The sequence below is a fragment of the Heterodontus francisci genome, chromosome 14, assembly GCF_036365525.1.
Source record: "Heterodontus francisci isolate sHetFra1 chromosome 14, sHetFra1.hap1, whole genome shotgun sequence".
NCBI lineage: Eukaryota > Metazoa > Chordata > Chondrichthyes > Heterodontiformes > Heterodontidae > Heterodontus > Heterodontus francisci.
The window spans coordinates 52,236,749-52,259,246 of NC_090384.1; the positions used below are offsets into that span (position 1 = coordinate 52,236,749).

At 44.2% G+C, this 22,498-nt stretch overlaps 1 protein-coding gene across 6 annotated transcripts in view; it reads left to right on the plus strand.

Moving 5' to 3' along the window:
* The window catches only part of eps8l2 (EPS8 signaling adaptor L2), a 229,748-nt gene that overhangs the window by 184,811 nt on the left and 22,439 nt on the right, over window positions 1-22,498 (plus strand). For all 6 annotated transcript variants that reach the window (XM_068046206.1, XM_068046209.1, XM_068046207.1 and 3 more), the window contains 2 exons: window positions 6,164-6,275; window positions 12,250-12,381. In XM_068046206.1, the coding sequence (XP_067902307.1) occupies window positions 6,164-6,275; window positions 12,250-12,381 (244 nt within the window). The remainder of the gene's footprint in view (window positions 1-6,163; window positions 6,276-12,249; window positions 12,382-22,498) is intronic.

Consider the following 22,498-nt stretch of genomic DNA (forward strand, 5'->3'; position numbering starts at 1 on the left):
CTGGTTAAATGACAATCAAGGCTAGTCAAGACTTCACTGTATTAGAGTCCCATGTAAGTAGCAAATTATCACTGTAGATGAACCTGGTATCATTCCACTGGAGCCTTCCTGTCACTATTTTAGTCTGTCACAGTCACATTGAAGCCTCACCATCACTGTACTGGAGTCCATCCCATCTGCATTTTTCTGTCACTATATAAGAGTCGATCACTATCCGATCATTGCCATGCTCTCACCATATTAAATTCTGGTGTGTTCTCATCAAAGCCCAGTTGCCACCATATTCAAATTTTAGCTGTGATTCTCACCATAAGAAAAGAAGAACAAAAAAAATTACAGCACAGGAACAGGCCCTTCGGCCCTCCAAGCCTGCGCAGATCCAGATCCTCTATCTAAACATGACGCCTATTTTCTAAGGGTCTGTATCTCTTTACTTCCTGCCCATTCATGTATCTGGCCGGAAATTTACGGCCCACCACAGGAGCGGGCTGGTGGCAGGGGCGGGGGACCTGTAAAATTGCAGCAGGGGCAGGGGGTGCTGTTCTCGATGCCTTCCTGCCCCTGCTGCAATTTTACAAGGGGCGGCGGTGGCAAGAAATGGCCCACCCACTACAGGCCAATCAAGGCCCTTTAAGTGGCCAATTAACTGCCACTTAAGGGCCTCCTCCCTGGTATTTTACCAGCGGTGGATGGAAAAGGCCCCCAGAAAGCTGCCAGGTTTTACCTAGCTGCCTCCTTGCGGACTGGAGTGGGCCCCCCTGATCAGGCACCCTGTGCCCCATGAAGGGCCCCCCAAAGCCCCAACTGCCCCCACTGAAATAAAGATCCCCTCCACACCCACAACTGCCTCTCCAGGACCCAGCCAATTGTCCCTGGTGAGGCCCCAAAACTTAGATTTGTTTCCGGGGCCATCGTCCCTCTTCCTGATTTGACTGGGTGCAATCCCAGCAGTGGCCACCGCTCCCAGTGATGCTGCCTGGACTGAGAGCTGCTGGCCCGCTGATTGGCTGGCAGCTCCATTAGGCGGGAATTCCTACCTCAGAGAGGTTGAAGTCCTTCCCATGGCCAATTAAGGGCCTGGGGAGCGTTAAATCCTGGTGTGCTGGCCAGTTGCCACCATATTCAAATTTTAGCTGTGATTCTCACCATGGCCGGAATTTTACGGCCCACCACAGGAGCGGGCTGGTGGCACCTGACTTTTTAGCCAGTGGGCAGGGCCTCCAACCCAAAGTAAAATTCTGGCCCATGTCACCTTCCCACAAGGCTTCTTGAAACCTGTTCTTGCTTTTTTTTGCCCTCACTATCAAACATGAAGGCGGTTGCATTGCTACTCTCTGTTCTTTTGGACAACTGTTTTCTCATTCTTCTATGCAATATATAGCTAATCAGGAGTAGTAGCAAAAAAAATCAAGTGGTTCTGTCTGGCTTAATTAGAATGAATTTTCACTTTGAGGTGTATTAATCTCATCTTTTAAATCTTTCACTAAAATTATATTGCCTTTTTAAACACTTTGGCCCAGATTTTTCCTGTGGGTATGCAGGCCTCCTTGTGATACTGTCTGTCAAGGAGTTTAGTTAGATGTGCCTTTAACTAGCCAAAGGCACTAGGTCTTATAGACCCGATGCCAATAGGCATCAATCAAAAAACTAATGTGGATAAGGCCTGATTTTAACTCCAGGCCAGTGTTGGGTGGTGGACAGTGTCTGAGTTAGAAACTCGCCCTCAACTTCAGAAATTAGACCATGGATATTTAAACTCCCAGGACACATTTAAATCCCATTGGCTGGATTCCAAGGGTTCCAGTTGTGGCAATTGGCAGGAGCCAATGGAAAATCACACTGTCTTGAGACTGCCTGCCAATAGTGGCTAGATGGTGGGATTGACCTCAGGGGTGCCCTGTAGGGTTCTCACACCCTAGTATTGGGCATGGGTGTTGTGAGTCCTCGGCAAGAAAAGGCCACTTGCCCCGAATCCTTCTCCCTGCCATTTTCACCTGATGAGAAAGCTGCTGAGGCTTCCTGCTCAGCTTGTCGAGTTAAAATTACAGTTGGATCCCAAGGACATCAGGAACCCAATATACAAACATATGAATATATGAACTAGGAGCAGGAGTAGGCCATTTGGCCTCTCGAGCCTGCTCCGCCATTCCATAAGATCATGGCTGATCTGTTTGTGGACTCAACTCCACTTTTCTGCCTACCCCCAATACCCTTTGACTCCCTTGTTTGTCAAGAATCTGTCTACCTCTGCCTTGAAAACATTCAATGACCCTGCCTCCACTGCTCTCTGGGGAAGAGAGTTCCACAGACTCACGACCCTCTGAGAGAAAAAATTTCTCCTCATCTCTGTCCTAAATGGGAGACCTCTTATTTTTAAACTGTGCCTCCTAGTTTTAGTCTCTCCCACAGGGGGAAACATTCTTTCCACATCCACCCTGTCAAGTCCCCTCAGGATCTTATATATTTCAATGGGATCTCCTCTAATCCTTCTAAACTCCAATGAATATAGACCCAACCTGTCCAACCTGTCCTCATAAGATAACCCTCTCATCCCAAGAATCAGTCAAGTGAACCTTCTCTGAACTGCTTCCATGCAATTATATAATTTCTTAAGTAAGGAGACCAAAACTGTATACAATACTCTAGATGTAGTCTCACCAATGCCCTATATAACTGTAGCAAAACATCTCTACTTTTACATTCCATTCACCTTGCAATAAACAACAACATTGCATTTGCCTTCTTAATCACTTGCTGTACCTCATACTAACTTTTTGTGTTTCGTGCACTAGGACACCCAGATCCCTCTGTATCTCAAAGTTCTACAAACTCTCTCCATTTAAATAATACATTGCTTTTCTATTCTTCTGGCCAAAGTGGACAAGTGGACTTTCCCACGTTGTACTCCATCTGTCAAATCTTTGCCCACTCACTTAACCTATCTATATCCCTTTGCAGACTCCTTATGTCCTCTTCACAACTACTCTCCTACCTATCTTTGGGTCATCAGCAAATTTTGTAACCACACATTCTGTCCCTTCATCCAAGTCATTGATATAGATTGTAAATAGTTGAGGCCCTAGCACTGATCCCTGTGACATTCCACTTGTTACAGTTTGCCAACCTGAAAATGACCCATTTATGCCTACTCTCAGTTTCCTGTTAGCTAACCAATCCTCTATCCATGCTAATATGTCACCTGCTACTCCATGGACTCTTATTTTGTTGAAATAACTTTTGATGCAGCACCTTGTCAAATGCCTACTGGAAATCCAAGTACACCACATCCACAGGTTCCCCTTTAACCAAGTTGCTTGTTACTTCCTCAAAGAACTCTAATACATTAGTCAAACACAATTTCCCTTTCATATGTAAAAGAGGACACTACTGGGTTTGGGTAGGCATCCTTATCACCTGCTTAGTAGAACAGGTTAAAAACTGCAACCAACTGGCCAGTGGCTCCTGGGTAGGTAAATAACCTGTGCAATTTTAACTGCTCACCCACCTGATTTCTGCCAGGTGGGTATGGTGAAACTTGTCCTTTCAACCATAACAACCAAAGCCTAGGGAAAGAATACACAGTATGTAGACTTTAATTTGAGAATGTTTAGCAGTTAAAATTCAGATTGGCATCACCTTTGAATACTGCAATTGTCTAGGTTTCAGAGAGAAACTCTGAAATTATGTGGCGATGTACTGGAGCACCAACATAACAACCAAAGCCTAGGGAAAGAATACACAGTATGTAGACTTTAATTTGAGAATATTTAGCAGTTAAAATTCAGATTGGCATCACCTTTGAATACTGCAATTGTCTAGGTTTCAGAGAGAAACTCTGAAATTATGTGGCGATGTACTGGAGCACCAACCTCCTGCGCTGAGGTGCCATTTGACACCTGTGATCCCACAATTACATTCATTGATCTCAGTGGCAAAGTGCAGATTAGAATCTAGGTGCTTTTCCACAAGAGGATAAATTAGAGGGAGAGTCCTCCCATTGCTGCTCTTGTGCACACGTTGTCAAGCAGAATTGGAAGAGTCTTGGAGGCAGGTTAGCCACCTTCTTAGTGACAGCTGATGTATGATGTCATTAGACCAAGAATGATTAAAAATGAGAACAATAGCCCAGTAAATAAGTTAGTTTATCACTAATAAAAACATATCTACTGATTAGCAGGGATTCCATTGGCAATATGGTTATTTTTACACAGATTGAAGTCAGGAGCCTTAGCTCTTCCATGTCAATTTTGGATCCTGCAGCACCCAAGGAACAATTGGAGCCTTTGTGTTTTATTAACATGAAGGGGATTATAATTTGCCAAGTTTCTAATGGTGGCTGGATTTAATTACTCTAGCTGCATTTGTTTAATGGTGATTTGCATGCTTGTTCTGTCTTGTTTCAAGAATCAGTTTTCCACAGCCCTGCAATACAACGTGCTGTTTTAAATGTAGCCTAAAGTTAATGCCCTTTCTGTCAGTTTGAGAAGCTGAACATGTTTTTAATGTGGTAAAGGGGCTTTTTCCTGTGTAGTAGAAAGCTATATAGATCAGAAGGTCTGTGTTGAGCTAGCTGAACTCAGCCAGGGTGGGCTTCAATGGGTCTCAATGCTTCTGGGCTAAGGAAAGGAAATTGGCAGAGATTCCCAATTGCTGGCATGTGACTCTTGCTGAAAATTGTATCAATGTGAAAGTCAGGTGGAGACAGGATTTGGCTCAGTAGATACATTCCCACAATAGAATATCTTGCCAAACCTTACTGCCTAAGTGACAGTCAATTGCTTGGGACAGCTGAACGCTTAAATAATCACCCAATAAATAATCACCACTCTTCAGAGGGCAGTTTTTGAGAGTTCATGTGTATTAGTGCTCCTCCCTCCTGCCCACCTGCTGGTAGGCACTGATACAGAATTACTTCAACTACCTTCTGACTTCACCAATTGTAAGACGGTAGTTTGTTAGCTGCTATATAACCTGTGCTGTATTTACTATTAGATGAAGTGAACTAAAGGAGTGTGATGGATAATAAGTGTGATAACATATCACTGTTACAATTTCTGTGTTTGCCATAAGATCAGTTAGCCTAAGAATATTATATAGCAGTTAAATTTACTATCAGATAGACTAATTTCAGAAAGACACCACCTTCATGAAAAAATACATAGCAAACCTGTAATTTTGTTTTGGGGATTGAGAAGTATCAGCGGAGCAGTGTGTCATTATCAACCCAATATACAGGTGAGATGTGTTTACAAAGGGACACCGTTCTCTCAGTAATACTATTAGTTTAGGGGCAGTTCTGAAAATCCTGCACAAGTACTTTAACACCATGCTAATTGTATTCCGGTATTTAAACAATACTATCTTATCACATTAACATACATAGAGTAGCATCTGGATTTTAAAATATTATAGGGAATATTGCACATAACCAGAAGTGATTACATCCTATGGATTCAGTTAGATTATATATGTAGTAGGAAGTTACTGATTGGGGCCTAATTGAAGGATTTGGATTCTTCATTTAACTCTCTTTAATAGCATAACTACTTTATCAAATTTATTAGATTCACATTTACATTTTTTGAGGAACAGGAAAGTGATCACGCAAGATTTTATTGGAGCAACTGAAACACAACATTGTGGAACAGCATGGTAAAAGTAAATTTGAATTCAAGCCTTCTGTGGGGAAAGGCCTCTTACCATTATGGTTGTGTGGATCATCTCTAGCACTAGTTGGTTCCAAGATATTTCTACTGGTGAAGACTAAGACTCACAGTACTGGGAACAGGAAATTTATTTTTGTGGATGCTGTTTCCTTGCCAGCAGTAGTGAATGGTGGTAGTCATGACAATGGCAACCAAGTCATTTGGCCAGCAGCCCCATGTGAATGATAAAAGTTTTCAAGATACAGGGAAGTGTCAGAAAGGGATTAGCAGGAAGATGAGAGGATATCTGAGTAGTATTACCTAGTTTTTCCTGTAGTTTGCTATCTATTACTGCTGCAGGAAATAATGCTAGGCAGGGGCTAGTCATTTCTCATCATCAGCAAACACAGAAAAAGTATCTCCAGGCTTTTTGCCTTTTTGAAAAATGATTACATGTCCTTACTGTAAAACACTGCAAGTGATGTTTAGAATTGTTGCCTGTTTTGCTTTTTCAATAGAAATTATGAGGCACAAGGAATCCACCAACCAAAAAAGTATGTTCGGGTAGTGTATGACTTTGTGGCAAGAAATTCCAATGAACTTTCTGCCTTAAGGGATGAGATATTGGAGGTGAGAAACTTATTTATTTTGCACGCGTGCGTGCGTGTGTGCGTGTATTTTTTATGTGTGATTTAATTACGTCTGCCATCTAATCAAGATATGCAGAAGGCACTGACTCTCACTGGGGTACAATTCCATTCATCCAAATGGCCATTCTTAATGTGTGAAAAGCATCAGGAAAAGGAACTCCAGGCTGGTTTTCTTCCTTTTCCTAATTCACAGCTATTGAGGCCAATTGTTGCACCCCAGCTGCTGAGTTCAACTAACTCAGGGTAAAACCTGGGACCCACCTAATCTGAGTAACTCATTACCACAACAAATGTGCATCTACCCACTGGGAGAGTTCTGTTTAAGTAATTTGTAACTGCCCTGTGTCCAACTTGATTTGACTCTTTAAATCATGCTACGGTTGCTGAATATTCTGTTGTAATTTGGTATTTGTGTGTAAATAAATGGTATTTAGTTCTGACCCTGTTCTTGCACAGACAGCAGCTGCCATTCTGCTCCATCACAATATGAGTAGACATGGTTTTATGAAAGCTAAATCATATTAGAGTTTTTTAAGGGTGTGACTAGAATGGTAGACAAGGGAGAATATCTAGTTATAATATTTTCAGAAGGTATTGAATAAGGTGCCACACAAAAAGTTGTTACACAAGTGTAGGGCTCACAGGATTGGGGTTGTATATTAGCATCGATTGGGGATTGGGTAACGGACAGAAAACAGAGAGTAGAAATAAATGGGTCACCTTTGAGATAGCACATTGTAACTAGTGGAGTGCCACAAGGATCAATGCTGGGGCCTCAGCTATTTACAGTTAACATCAATGATTTTGATGAGGGGACCGAGCGTATCATACACAAGTTTGCTGATGATACAAGGCTTGGTGTGGAAGTAAGCTGTGAGGTGAATGCAAAGAGGCTGCAAAAGGATATAGATTTAAATGATTGGACAAGAAGGTGGCAAATAGCATATAATGTGGGGAAGTGTGAAATTATCCATTTCGATAGGAAGAATGGAAAAGCAGAAGTTTTTTTGAAGAGCTGAGAGACTAGTAAATGTTGGTATGCAGAGGGATTTGGGTGTCCTTGTACATGAATCACAGAAAGTTAACATCCAGGTACAGCAAGCAATTAGAAAGACATATGGTATGTTAGCCTTTGCTGCAAATTGGAATATAAGAGTAAGGAAGTCTTGCTGTAATTGTATGCAGCTTTGGTGAAACTGTGTACAGTATTGGTCTCCTTACCAAAGGAATTACTTGTCTTAAAGCGGATGCAACAAAGGTCCTCTAGATGGATTACTGGGATGAGAGGGCTATCCTGTGAGGGATATATATTCTCTCGAGTTTAGAAGAATGAGGTGATTGCACTGAAACTTATAAAATTCTGACATGGCTTGACAGGGTAGATGCTGAGATGCCATTTCCCCTGGCTGTGCCGTCCAGAACTAGGGGTCATAGTCTCAGGATAAAGGGTCAGACAATTAGGACTGAGATAAGGAGGAATTTCTTCACTCTGAGGATTATGAATCTTTGGAATTCTGTACCCCAGAGGATTGTGCATGCTTAGCCATTGAGTATATTCAAGACCAAAATTGATAAACATTTAGGCACTAAGGGAATCAAGGGCATGGGGATAGGTTGGGAAAGTGGAATTGATGTAGAAGCTCAGCCATAATCTTATTGAATGGTGGAGTAGGCTCAAGGAGACATATGGCCTTTTCCTGCTTCTATTCCTTATGTTCCATGTCCATTGATGTGCATTTATATTCATGCAAAAGAATTAACAATTGCAACATCGCAACTACAGGATTGTTGAGAAAGAATTTTGGATTGATTTCAGGGGATTATTTGACTCCAATATACACTATTGACCAGCTAGTGACTATTCAAATTGGGGGAGATTAGTAGGGTATCCTTGGAGGTCAAGATGTTTCCAAGATTACACACCAATCACTGGAAGGTCAGAATCAAGTCAGTCTCAGGATCTATGCCCATGTGCTTTCTAAGAAGGGATACTTGGAAGAAATCAGAGGTCAGAACCATCGCTTGGTCTCCCCTTCTTTTTATGCAGGGTGAATTGTAATACAACTAATCCCCAATTGGGATCAGCAAACTCTGCACAGTGAGAATTGAACATGCAACCTCCTGATCTTTTGGGAGGTACCTTTACCATCCTACTCCAAGTTTTGCTTCTATTCTACCTATCACCACGATTCTCCTGTATAGTTCATGTAACCCTCTCTTTCCCCACCATCCTGTCTTTGTTCCTTTCCTTTTACCCATCCTTCCCCACATCTGCATCAAGTGTTTGTCTCATTCTTCATCCATCTTTTTCTCCCTCTTCCTCTCTTTCTCCTTCCCACTCCCATCTGGCTCAGATGTATCCCTCCCTTGTCTCCTCTGCTCCCGGCCATTCACATCCAATTCACATTTCCTTTTTCTCTCCCTCTTCCTCTTTTCAGGTTCTCTTTTCCCCTTTTCTCAATTATTCCCCCAACCCCCACTCTCTCTCTCTCTGTTATTCATCCTTAAAAAACCTAAATGGTCAGAATAAAATAGCCTTTGAGTCAGATGATGACTACTGGAAACAGTATAATGTGGATAAGTGTGAGGTTATCCACTTTGGTAGCAAAAATAGGAAGGCAGATTATTATCTGAATGGCTATAAACTGAGAGAGGGGAATATGCAGCGAGACCTGGGTGTTCTTGTACACCAGTTGCTGAAGGTAAGCATGCAGGTGCAATAGGCAGTAAAAAAGCCAAATGGTATGTTGACCTTCATAGCAAGAGGATTCAAGTACAGAAGCAGGGATGTCTTGCTGCAATTATACAGGGCCTTGGTGAGGCCACACGTGGAATATTGTGTGCAGTTTTGATCTCCTTATCTGAGGATGGATGTTCTTGCTATAGAGGGAGTGCAGCGAAGGTTTACCAGACTGATTCCTGGGATGGCAGGACTGACATATGAGGAGAGATTGAGTCGGTGAGGATTATATTCGCTGAAGTTCAGAAGAGTGGTGGGTGGGGGATCTCATAGAAACCTATAAAATTCTACAGGACAGGGTAGATGCAGGAAGGATGTTCCCGATGGTGGGGGAGTCCAGAACCAGGGGTCATAGTCTAAGGATATGGGGTAAACCTTTCAGGACTGAGGTAAGGAGAAATTTCTTCACCCAGAGTGGTGAGCCTGTGGAATTTGCTACCACAGAAAGCAGTTGAGGTTGTATGTTTTCAAAAAGGAGTTAGATATAGGTCTTGGGTCTAAAGGGATCAAAGGGTATGGGGCAAAAGCCGGAACAGGCTACTGAGTTGGATGATCAGCCATGATCATAATGAATGGCGGAGCAGGCTCGAAGGGCCGAATGGCCTACTCTTGCTCCTATTTTCTCTGTTTCTATGTAAACAGGACTCTTTAAGTAGCCCAGTAAGTCAGTGATGGGAGCAAAATGGCCATCATTAAAAAGAGCTGTGATAAAGCAAAAAGCAGGTTTTGCAAGTTTGGAAATGGTGGGGGACTTTTTTTTTAATGGCTTGCTGAAGGCTGAGTTTTGCCAATCAGAAGGAATCGAGACAATCCCTCCATGTGCCACCAGAATGCAATTTCAATGAATTTCTTCTTAAAAGGCATTCATCCTCACATCACAAATTTGCATTTCTAAATTGCAAACTCACAAAAACATTGCACATTTTTATGCGAATGCTTATTCCTGTACAGTTAACCTTTTAATTGAGAAATTGGTCCTGACTGGACAAGAAGCAGGAAACTCATAAGTACTCTGTGCTGGTTAATTCACATAGTTTTTTTAGCTGCTTAAACAAAACTCCAGCAGTAAGTAGCCTTCACAAAAATTTGGTGGTCCCGATGTTCAGGTTCTCTGGATGTGGGTAAATGGGGTATATCCCTGCAGGGCATTAAGTGGAAGGAAATTGTATCCACATTGATTTCCTCAGTTGGAGCCTCTTAAAGCTGGTGGTGGGTTTCTATGCTTGACGGACTGAAAAAGTGTGTAGTAAAAAGGATTAGTGGGTCACAATATTCCTTTTCAAAATACATTGAAAACTCCCATGTCAGGCTCTGTATATGGCCAAAATCACCTGAGAACTGTCAACTTATACCTATAGTATCTGTTACACCTGAAGGTGGTGCCTGTGAAAGGATATTTCAGTAATATCCCATAATGTTAAGTACAAGAGCATCAGTTGATCTCTTAATGTAGTTTTTCCAAATCTCCATGTTATTCTATACTAAGGCTGCTGGGTGTATTTGCAATATCTTCATTCCAGCAGCCTGGGGCTAAATTGGATAGCCCCAAAAACAGGCCTGGGGATCGCAATCTGGGATGAACCTGTGCCCATTCAATGTTATGCAGAAAGCACACCAACCTTGTGCTACCTGATCATTTGAATGATTGCTGCATTCAGATAGTGCTAACTACATTGTTCACTGACAGCACACATCAGGAGTGGGCCAAACTTGAAACTTCCTAGCACCATTTAAAGCGAGCCTGAACCTCCTAAAAGGGAGGTGCATTGTGGCTAGAGCAGTTGTTGGCAGTAGTTCAGAAAGTGAATCTGACCTGGGAAACAGTGAAGAATGGCATAACATGGGAGGAGCATGGGCTTCATGTTTTTGGACACTACACTGAATGTCTTGGCGGAGGAGGTGAGAAGTAGAAGAGATGTCCTGTATCCGTACAAGGCCCGGTCACCCTTCAGAAACATGCTGAAAAGACAATAGGAGTAGATAGTCATGAGTAAAGGCCTGCTACCGACCCGAACCCAACGGAACCCGGTGACCTGTGTCGGGTTCGGGTCGGGTCGGGCTGCTTTTCCGGGTCTGGCCTTAGGGCTCGGGTCGGGTTGGGCTCAGGTCAGGTCAGGCTCGGTGGCAAAATGGAGGGACTCGGGCAGGGCCAGGCTTGGGTCCGATTTGTTTCCATCAGGTTTGGGTCGGGATTTTGTTTTGTGATTTGAGCAGACCTTTAGCCATGAGGGCCAATGGCAGGAGTCAAGCTCCAAGAACCTGGATGCTGTACCACAAGAAATTCAATGACCTCACATGAGTGGTCATGGTCAGTGAATGCAGCTTCAAATGTTATATTCTACCAACTACACCATTTGCCTAAGGTACTGTTCAAATGACCACAGCCCCCACCACCCATGTACCAACAATCTCGATCAATCAGACCTCATACCTAACATTTATATGCTTCATTTCACCTTCACACACTTACCACTGATGTAAGCCTTGCACACACATTTCACAGTTTGCACACACTTCCAGCTATTCATTCATGAATTTTAAAGACCATGGAATTCCCAGTATGTTTTGAGTTCTTTTAACTCCCCTTCCCCTGGTGACATAGTTAATTGGCATTTGTCCTATTTTCCCCATCCACCACACTCCAGTTGTCCCCTGACCTCCCACTCCATTCCAATTGCTGCTTCGATTAGATCGCTATCAATTTTTCCATTGGCCCCTTCCAACAAATATCGGCAGGAGCATTGAAATTAGGTCATAATGACAGTGATGTCATATGGTGCATTATCACCTTGGCAGTGCTGGACAGTCAGAATAGCAAAGCAGAACAGGCATCAGGTGTGGTGAGGACAAGCATACTATTTTAATGAACTTAAATGGCCAAACCAGCAAAATGAATCAATGGAGGAACCATAAGTTAAGATGGCCATATCATTAGAGTGCTGGTGGTTTGTCAGAGTCAATGACAGTTTTTTCTACTTGTCATAGCTGTCTGTCCCTTTAAGCTGTTGTAGGTGACACAATGCTGCAGCAGCAGTCATTTCCCAGCTTCCACAACAGAGTGTTCCCACATGCAAGCAGCAGCTCACCTTAAAATATAGATTCTGGGGAAATTCACCAGGCTAAACATTGGAGCAGACAACCACATCTGACGGCTTTATCATTGGAACAGAAAACCCTGTCAACACAATCTAAACCCCTGACTCTCTCCCTGCAGGTGCTAGAAGAAAACCAGCAGTGGTGGAAGCTGAAGAGCAAATTTGGAGAGATTGGCCATGTCCCATTTAATATGCTGAGTGTCGTGAATTATGATGTTATCCCTGGCCAGTCTGATCAGCCTTACAACCAGGTAAGTGATACTGCACAAAAAGGAAACTTGAAGGTCAAATATGTTCAAGGCTGTTGTTGCCTATTGTAGTTCGTGGATTGTCTTCTATACCAGTCAGCTTGATCAACACTGAACAATGGAAACCACAATGTTCGATTTAGGTGATTGATTTAGGGGTCAGAGAGAAATTTCACAGAATACTATACTTTTATATTTCTCCCATTTGTATTCTCTAAATGTACAGAATCTGTCTGGAGTATGGCACCTCACCTAAGTGCGCATTCTAGAGATTCTCCCAAGGACTGATGGTAGCATTAGGATGTGCCATGGCAATTACCTAATGAGTACTTAGGAGACGGACTCCAAGCGGCCGGAGAGCCAGGGTGTGGGGATTTATTACTGAGGTGGAGATTTATTGAGGGGGTTAGTTATTGAGGAGAGGGTTTTATGAAGGGGGTTTAGCGCTGAGACAAGGTTTTATTGACGGCATTAGTTATTGAGGGAGCTTAGTGCTGAGGCAGGATTTTTATTGAGGGCATTAGTTATTGAGGGGGTTTAGTGCTGAGGCGGGAGATTGAATGAGGAGGTTTAGTGTTGCGGCAGGGGTTTTATTGAGGAGGTTTAGTGTTGAGACAGGGATTTTATTGAGGAGGTTTAGTTCTAAGGTGGGGGTTTTATTGAGGAGGTTTAGTTTTGAGAATGGTTTTATTGAGGAGGTTTAGTGCTAAGGTGGGGGTTTTATTAAGGGGGTTTAGTGCTGAGATGGGGATTTTATTGAGGGGATTTAGTGCTGAGACGGGTTGGTTTATTGAGGGGGTTTAATGCTGAGGTGGGGGGTTTATTGAGGGGGATTAGTGCTGAGGTGGGGGTTTTATTGAGGGGGTTTAGTGCTGAGGTGGGGGTTTTATTGAGGAGGATTAGTGCTGAGGTGGGGGGTTTATTGAGGGGGATTATTGCTGAGTTGGGGGTTTATTGAGGAGGTTTAGTGCTGAGACGGGGTGGTTTATTGAGGGGGTTTAGTGCTGAGGTGGGGGGTTTATTGACGGGGATTATTGCTGAGTTGGGGGTTTATTGAGGGGGTTTAGTGCTGAGACGGGGGTGGTTTATTGAGGGGGTTTAGTGCTGAGGTGGGGGGTTTATTGACGGGGATTATTGCTGAGTTGGGGGTTTATTGAGGGGGTTTAGTGCTGAGATAGGGGTTTTGTTGAGGGGTTTAGTGCTGAGGTAGGGGTGGTTTATTAAGGAGGATTAGTGCTGAGTGTCATGGGGGTTTATTGCTGAGGCAGGATGTGAACAAGTGCCACAGGATGGCGGTAGTGGAGGAGAAGGAAAGTCTACAGCTGCTGCTGTGAGCAGCCTGTGTAATCGAGCTAACCCTGCCCCACCTCCACCCCCAAGACTCAGCAGGATCTGCTCTTTACTCTGTCGGCTAGCAGCTAGAGGTCAGCACTCAGACTGTTTTGGCGGACCGGGAGAAGGAGACCTGATGGGTTTAATGACCACAAGGCAAACTTTCCACATCTGAAGGGCATCGGCTCAAGCATAAGAGAACTGACAGCTGGAAACCCACCTACGGGCAAACAATACCCCTGCCTTGAGTGCAGACTCTCAAGCCAAAGGCTAGGAGAAGGACACTCCAACTTAACTTACCTGGAGGGAGTTGGGAGCAGCGGCCGCTGTGGCACGGCGGACCTGTGTGGAGCTAACTACCAGGAGCGGATAAATTGAGACCCAGGGCCTTTCATTTACCTGGGGACCGTTGGGAGCGGTGGGCCAGCAGTGGACCGCGTGGAACCTACCTCTACACAACGGAGATTAAAAATAATATCAAACCGTGACATCACAGGAAAGCGGTGAGTTGATTGGCTGATGAGTATTTGCTGCTTAGGGACTGAGTCTAAAAAACTGGTAGTTTAAAAACATTAAAAATATTAATCACAAATAACAAGTGGGTAGCTGGTGAGTCTTACCTTTTATTTTTAAATAAAGTTTATTATTATTGGTGTGGTTATATCACTATTGGTAACGTTTTAGTATTGGTGGGGTATATTAATAGTGGGGGTAAGATAGATTAGTATTTGCAAAGTTTAGTAGCTTTGACCACCTACGGCAGAAGTGCGAGGAGAAATGCAGACTGGTTTCAACCTCATAATGAAGAGCTGGAACCTGTCATAGCCGCTAAGCGCATTGCACTGTTGAACTACAAGAAAGCCCCCAGCGATTTAACATCCGTAGCACTTAAAGCAGCCAGAAGCACTGCACAAAGAACAGCCAGGCGCTGCGCAAACGACTACTGGCAACACCTATGCAGTCATATTCAGCTGGCCTCAGACACCGGAAACATCAGAGGAATGTATGATGGCATTAAGAGAGCTCTTGAGCCAACCATCAAGAAGATCGCCCCCCTCAAATCTAAATCAGGGGACATAATCACCGACCAACGCAAACAAATGGACCGCTGGGTTGAGCACTACCTAGAACTGTACTCCAGGGAGAATGTTGTCACTGAGACTGCCCTCAATGCAGCCCAGCCTCTACTAGTCATGGATGAGCTGGACATACAGCCAACCAAATCGGAACTCAGTGATGCCATTGATTCTCTAGCCAGCGGAAAAGCCCCTGGGAAGGACAGCATTACCCCTGAAATAATCAAGAGTGCCAAGCCTGCTATACTCTCAGCACAACATGAACTGCTATGCCTGTGCTGGGACGAGGGAGCAGTACCTCAGGACATGCGCGATGCCAATATCATCACCCTCTATAAAAACAAAGGTGACCGAGGTGACTGCAACAACTACCGTGGAATCTCCCTGCTCAGCATAGTGGGGAAAGTCTTTGCTCGAGTCGCTCTAAACAGGCTCCAGAAGCTGGCCGAGCGCGTCTACCCTGAGGCACAGTGTGGCTTTCGTGCAGAGAGATCGACCGTTGACATGCTGTTCTCCCTTCGTCAGATACAGGAGAAATGCCGCGAACAACAGATGCCCCTCTACATTGCTTTCATTGATCTCACCAAAGCCTTTGACCTCGTCAGCAGACGTGGTCTCTTCAGACTACTAGAAAAGATTGGATGCCCACCAAAGCTACTAAGTATCATCACCTCATTCCATGACAATATGAAAGGCACAATTCAACATGGTGGCTCCTCATCAGACCCCTTTCCTATCCTGAGTGGCGTGAAACAGGGCTGTGTTCTCGCACCCACACTTTTTGGGATTTTCTTCTCCCTACTGCTTTCACATGCGTTCAAATCCTCGGAAGAAGGAAATTTCCTCCACACAAGATCAGGGGGCAGGTTGTTCAACCTTACCCGTCTCAGAGCGAAGTCCAAAGTATGGAAAGTCCTCATCAGGGAACTCCTCTTTGCTGACGATGCTGCTTTAACATCTCACACTGAAGAGTGCCTGCAGAGTCTCATCGACAGGTTTGCGGCTACCTGCAATGAATTTGGCCTAACCATCAGCCTCAAGAAAATGAACATCATGGGGCAGGACGTCAGAAATGCTCCATCCATCAATATTGCCGACCACGCTCTGGAAGTGGTTCAAGAGTTCACCTACCTAGGCTCAACTATCACCAGTAACCTGTCTCTAGATGCAGAAATCAACAAGCGCATGGGAAAGGCTTCCACTGCTATGTCCAGACTGGCCAAGAGAGTGTGGGAAAATGGCGCACTGACACGGAACACAAAAGTCCGAGTGTAACAAGCCTGTGTCCTCAGTACCTTGCTCTATGGCAGCAAGGCCTGGACAACGTATGACAGCCAAGAGCGATGTCTCAATTCATTCCATCTTCGCTGCCTCCGGAGAATACTTGGCATCAGGTGGCAGGACCGTATCTCCAACACAGAAGTCCTCGAGGCGGCCAACATCCCCAGCTTATACACACTACTGAGTCAGCGGCGCTTGAGATGGCTTGGCCATGTGAGCCACATGGAAGATGGCAGGATCCCCAAAGACACATTGTACAGCGAGCTCGCCACTGGTATCAGACCCATCGGCCGTCCATGTCTTCGCTTTAACGACGTCTGCAAACGCGACATGAAGTCCTGTGACATTGATCACAAGTCGTGGGAGTCAGTTTCCAGTGTTCGCCAGAGCTGCCGGACAGCCATAAAGGCGGGACTAAAGTGTGGCGAGTCGAAGAGACTTAGCAGTTGGCAGGAAAAAAGACAGAGGTGCAAGGGAAGAGCCAACTGTGTAACAGCCCCGACAAACACATTTTTCTGCAGCACCTGTGGAAGAGCCTGTCACTCTAGAATTGGCCTTTATAGCCACTCCAGGCGCTGCTCCACACACCACTGACAACCTCCAGGCACTTACCCATTGTCTCTCCATATAAGGAGGCCAAAGAAGAAAGTATTAGCAGTAGTAAGGTTATTATTATTACTATTGATAACGTTTCTTACTATTGGTAGGGTTATTAGTATTATTAGTAGAAGGAGTTATTTGTAGGACCAAGGTTTAATATCTACTAGTTAGAGGAATGGCAGGGTTGCTCCAACATCAGGAATGCACTTCTTGGGTCCTGGATAACCATATATGCGGGAAGTGTTGTCAGTTACAGCACCTTGAGCTCCGGGTTGCGGAACTTGAGCAGAAGCTGACCTCACTGCGGCGCATGCACGAAGATGAGAGTTTCGTGTATAGCATGTTTATTGATGTGGTCACCACACAGCTTAAGAGCATGCAGGCAGAGAGAGAATGGGTGACCACCAGACAATTAAGAAGAAACAGGCAGGTAGTGCAGGAGACCCCTGAGTGCATCTCACTCTCCAACAGGTGTTCAGTTCCGAATACTGAAAAATCGACGTTTCATCTGGGGAGTGCAGCCACAGCCAAGGCCATGGCACCACGGGTGGCTCAGCTGCACAGGTGGGCACAAGGAAGAGTGGAAGAGCCCCATAGTGATATGAGATTCAATAGTCAGGGGAACAGACAGGTGTTTCTGTGGCCGCAGACATGAATTGAGGATGATGTGTTGCCTCCCTTGTGCCAGGGTCAAGGATGTCACTGAACGGCTGCAGAGCACTCTGAGCGGGGAGGGTGAATAGCCAGTAGTTGTGGTCCACATTGGTACCAACGACATAGGTAGGAAGAGGGATGTGGTCCTGCAGTCAGAATTTAGGAAGCTAGGTAGAAAATTAGCAAGCAGGACCTCAAACATAGTAATATCCGGATTATTCCCAGTGCCATGCGCCAGTGAGTATAGAAATAGGAGGATAAAGCAAATGAATGCGTGGCTGGAAAGATAGTGCAGGAGTGAGGGCTTTAGATTCCCAGGACATTGGGATCAGGTTTGGGACTTGCACAGGCCGGACGGGTTGCACCTAAATAGAGCCAGGAATGAGTTTCTTACAGGGCGATTTGCTAGTGCTATTGGGGAGGGTTTAAACTAACTTGTGGTGTGGAAACCAGGAGGTAATATCAGAGAAGAATACCAAGGTGCACAGAATACTGAGAGATAGATAGAACTAGAGTAGAGAATAGTAAGTTATTAGGTGGGGTCAGAGTAAGGGAGAAAGTAATAAAGTCTAAATCAGGGTTAATGTGCATGTATGTGAATGCATGGATTGTGGTGAGGTACAGGCACAGATTGTCATGTGGAAATATAATGTTGTGGTTATAACAGAAACCTGGCTCAAAGAAGGGCAGGACTGGGTGTTAAATATTCCTGAATACAAGGTATTCAGGAAAGATAGGAAAGGGAAAAAGGGGGGAGTGGTGGTGGGATTGATTAAGGAGCGCATTGCAGTGTTGCGAAAAAGGATGTTCCAGAGGGGTCGAGGACTGAATCAATTTGGCTAGAGCTAAGGAACAAAAAAGATGCAGTTACATTGCTCGGTGTTGTCATGGAAGAAAACATTTGCAAGGAAATTACAGAGAGGTTCAAAAATTATAGGATAGTTATAATGGGGGACTTTAATTATCCAAACATAGGCTGGGATAGTAATAGTGTAAAGGGTAGTGAGGGGCAAGAGTTCCTAGAGTGTGTTCAGGAACATTTTCTACAACAGTATGTTTCTGGTCCAATGCGAAAAGAGGCATTGCTAGACCTGGTTCTTGGGAATGAGGTGGGTCAAGTGGATCAAGTATCAGTAGGAGATAATTTAGGGGACAGTGATAATTGTATCATAAGGTTTAGGCTGACTATGGAAAGGACAAAGAACAATCCAGAGTGAGAATAATTAACTGGGGGAAAGCCAACTTCAATGGGGTAAGAACAGAGCTGGGGCAAATAAATTGGAATCAAAGGTTGGCAGGAAAAATGGTAGCTAAACAATGGGCTACCTTCAAAGAAGAGATAGTTCAGGCAGAGTCAAGGTATGTTCCCTCGAAGGGGAAAGGTAGGGTAAATAAATCCAGAGCTCCCTGGATGACAAAAGAGATAGAGATTAAGATAAAAAAGAAAAAGTGTGTTTATGACAGATGTCAAGTAGAAAATACTATTGAGAACCAGGCTGAATATAGAAGGTCCAGATGGGAAGTGGAAAAGCAAATTAGGGAAGCCAAGAGAGAGCATGAAAAGAGACTGGCAGCGAACATTAAAGGGAATCCCAAAGTTTTCTGTGGGCATGTAAATAGTGAAAAAGTGGTAAAAGGAGGAGTGGGGCCAATTAGGGACCATAAAGGGATTTACACTTGGAGGCAGAGGGTATAGCTGAGGTATTAAATGAATACTTTGCATCTGTCTTTACCAAGAAAGAAGATGCAACCCAGGCAATGGTGAAAGAGGAGGTAATTCAGACACTGGAGGGTTTCAAAATTGATAAGGAGGGCCTATTGGGTAGGCTGTCTGTACTTAAAGTGGATAAGGTACCAGGGCAGGATGAAATGCATCCAAGGATACTGAGGGAAGTGAGGGTGGAAATCATGGAGGCACTAGCCATAATTTTTGAGTCTTCCTTCGACTTGGGGTGGTGCCAGAGGACTGGATTGCAAATGTTTCACCCTTGTTTGAAAGAGGGTGTAAAGAAAAGCCCAGCAACTATAGGCCGGTCAGTTGAACTTCGCTGGTGGGGAAACTTCTAGAAAGAATAAAACGGTATAAAATTAATAGTCACATGGACAATTGCGAGTTAATTAAAGAAAGCCAGCATGGATTTCTTAAGGGAAAATCATGTTTAACTAATTTGCTGGAGTTTTTTGAGGAGGTAACAGAGAGTGTTGATGAGGGCAATGGATGTTTTTTGGGCTGGAGGAAGGTTTGTAGTGGAGTTCCCCAGGGATCAGTGTTGGGACCCTTGCTTTTCCTGATATATTTTAATGACCTAGACCTTGGTGTCCAGGGCATAATTTCAAAGTTTATAGATGATATGAAACTTGGAAGCCATGTGAACTGTGAGGAGGATAGTGTAGAACTTTAAAAGGACATAGACAAGTTGGTGGAATGGGCAGACAGGCAGCAGATGAAGTTCAATGCAGTGAAATGTGAAATGATTCATTTGGGTAGGAACAACATGAAGAGACAATATCGAATAAAGGGTACAATTCTAAAGGGAGTGCAGGAGCAGAGGGACCGGGGTGTATATGTGCACAAGTCATTGAGGTGGCAGGACAGGTTGAGAGAGCGGTTAATAAAGCATCCTGGGCTTTATTAATAGGGGCATAGAGTATAAGAACAAGGAAGTTATATTGATGTTAAACCTGTATAAGGCACTAGTTCAGCCTCAGCTGGAGTATTGCGTCCAGTTCTGGGCACCGCACTTTAGGAAAGATATGAGAGCATTGGAGAGAGCACAGAAAAGATTTACAAGAATGGTTCCAGGGATATGGAATTTCAGTTATAAAGATAGATTGGAGAAGTTAGGACTGTTTTCCTTGAAGAAGAGAAGGTCGAGAGGTGATTTGATAGAGGTATTCAAAATCGTGAGGGGTCAGGACAGAGTAGATAAGGAGAAATTGTTCCCACTCATGAAGGATCGAGAACGAGAGGACACAAATTTAAGGTAATTGATAAGAGAAGCAAAGGCAACATAAGGAAAAACTTTTTCGCGCAGTGAGAGGTTAAGGTCTGGACTGCACTGCCTGAGAATGTGGTGGAGGCAGGTTCAATTGAAGCATATTCAAAAGGGAATTAGACTGTTACATGAGCAGGAAAAACATGCAGGGTTACAAGGAGAAGGCGGGGAATGGCACTAAGTGAATTGCTGTTCCGGAGAGCCGGTGCAGACCCAATGGGCCGAATGGCCTCCTTTTGCATTGTAACAATTCTGTAATTCTGTGATAACACCTACAGCCTTGCAGTTTCTGCAGACTTCTCAGCCTGCTGAGCCACTGTGGAGAAAGACTTCGCCTAAAGAGTGGGAATAGTCTTTGTGAGCTGATTTCCACTTTAAGCAGACTTAGCACAGGTGGGTAGGGAAGTCCTAGAATGATGGGGGACAGGCGAAATTGGCAGGTACAAGATGGCATTGGCAGTCGCAATTTCATTCCTTCTTGTAAGTGAGTAGTATAGATTGTTTGACAGTTGACCTGCGACAGCAGCATCAGACGGGAGCCCTGCAGTGACCAAGTAGCCTTCTCTAGGGATAACACTGCTTGCTCCAAATAGAGATGAGCCTCGAAAAGGTGGCCCAAACATTGCTTGTCTCGACTCACCTGATTCGCTTAATATAGCTAATGGGCGTTTCCTACAGCGGCGCAAAAGAAATAAGTAACTAATACAAAACAAAAAGAGTCAAAATATCTTGAAACTTGCATGCTAGAATGTTCACACATTGTCAATTTCAGATGAGCACAGACACCCTGAAAGACTTTCCGCACTTGAAGCCAGAGAGCTTGCCCAGCTGGGCATTGACATCACAGCACTCCGTGAAGATTGTTTCACAGAGCAGGGATCATTGACAGAGCATGAAACAGGTTATACACTTTTCTGGTCAGGGAAAGGTAAAGATGAACAACGCCTCCCAGTTGTTGGATCTATGATTAAGAATTCCATTCGCAGCAGGCTTCAGAACCTCCCCATTGTTTTTTCTGATTGACACATATCCCTATCACTACCGATCCAGGATAACCAACTCGTTACCATTATCAACATATATGCTGTTACCCTACAAGCTGATATAGTAACCAAAGAAGCTTCTACTGTGACATGCACACCCTTCTACTGAAGGTTGACTCCTAGGATAAGCTCATCATACTTGGAGATTTCAACACAAGAGCTGGGCGTGACCAAATGCATTGGCAAGGTGTCTTGGGCAGACATGTCATTGGCAACTGTAATAATAATGGTCAACTTCGGCCGGAATTCTGCACAGAGCATGAAGTCAACATCACTAGTTCTATATTCCAGCAGAAAGACATTTTTAAGACCACTTGGAGACATCCACACTTAAAGCACTGGCACCTTTTGAATTATATTCTGGTGTGCCAAAGTGAATATGGGGCATACTACACACCAGAGTTATGCCCAGTGCTGACTGTTACAACGACCACAGGCTGGTTTGAGCTAACATTGTCTTCAGAATCAAACCATCACCCAAAAGAAAAGGCCCACAAACAATGAAGCTACAAATATATTCTCTCTATCTACCAGACGTGAAAGCAGTTTTCCAGAGCAAGCTTGAAGACAAATTCCGCAGTGACCTGATTCCAGGCAGTGATATTAACCCAGCAGAACAGTGGGAAGAGTTGAAATCCATCCTACAAGAAACAGCTGCAGAAGTAGTTGGCTTTTTTTTGGTTTGATAAAAATGACATGGAAATCCAAGAGCTTCTTCAAAAGAAACCCCCCTGCCACAATAGCTTACTTACATGCCCAGATGACCAGGCTATAAAAGCTGCATATAAGGAAACCTGCAGGACTCTGCAAACCAATCTCCGAATCATGCAAAACAGCTGGTATACAGTGCTCACTGAGAGGATGAAAATATATGCAGATATGGGAGATATGAGATCCTTCAACAAAATCTTAAGATCTGTACATGGACCTTCCCACCAGGTAGAGTCAACACTAAAATCTTCAGATGGCACAACCCTGCTCATAGATAAAGAGTCCATCTTGGACCGATGGTCAGAACACTTTGCAAGCCTATTTGGTGATCAGCAGATGGTGCAGGAGACGTCCATCGCAAAGATCTCCCAGAGGGAAGTAAAGTCTGATCTGGATGAAACACCAATCTGTGAAGAGATAAAGACCA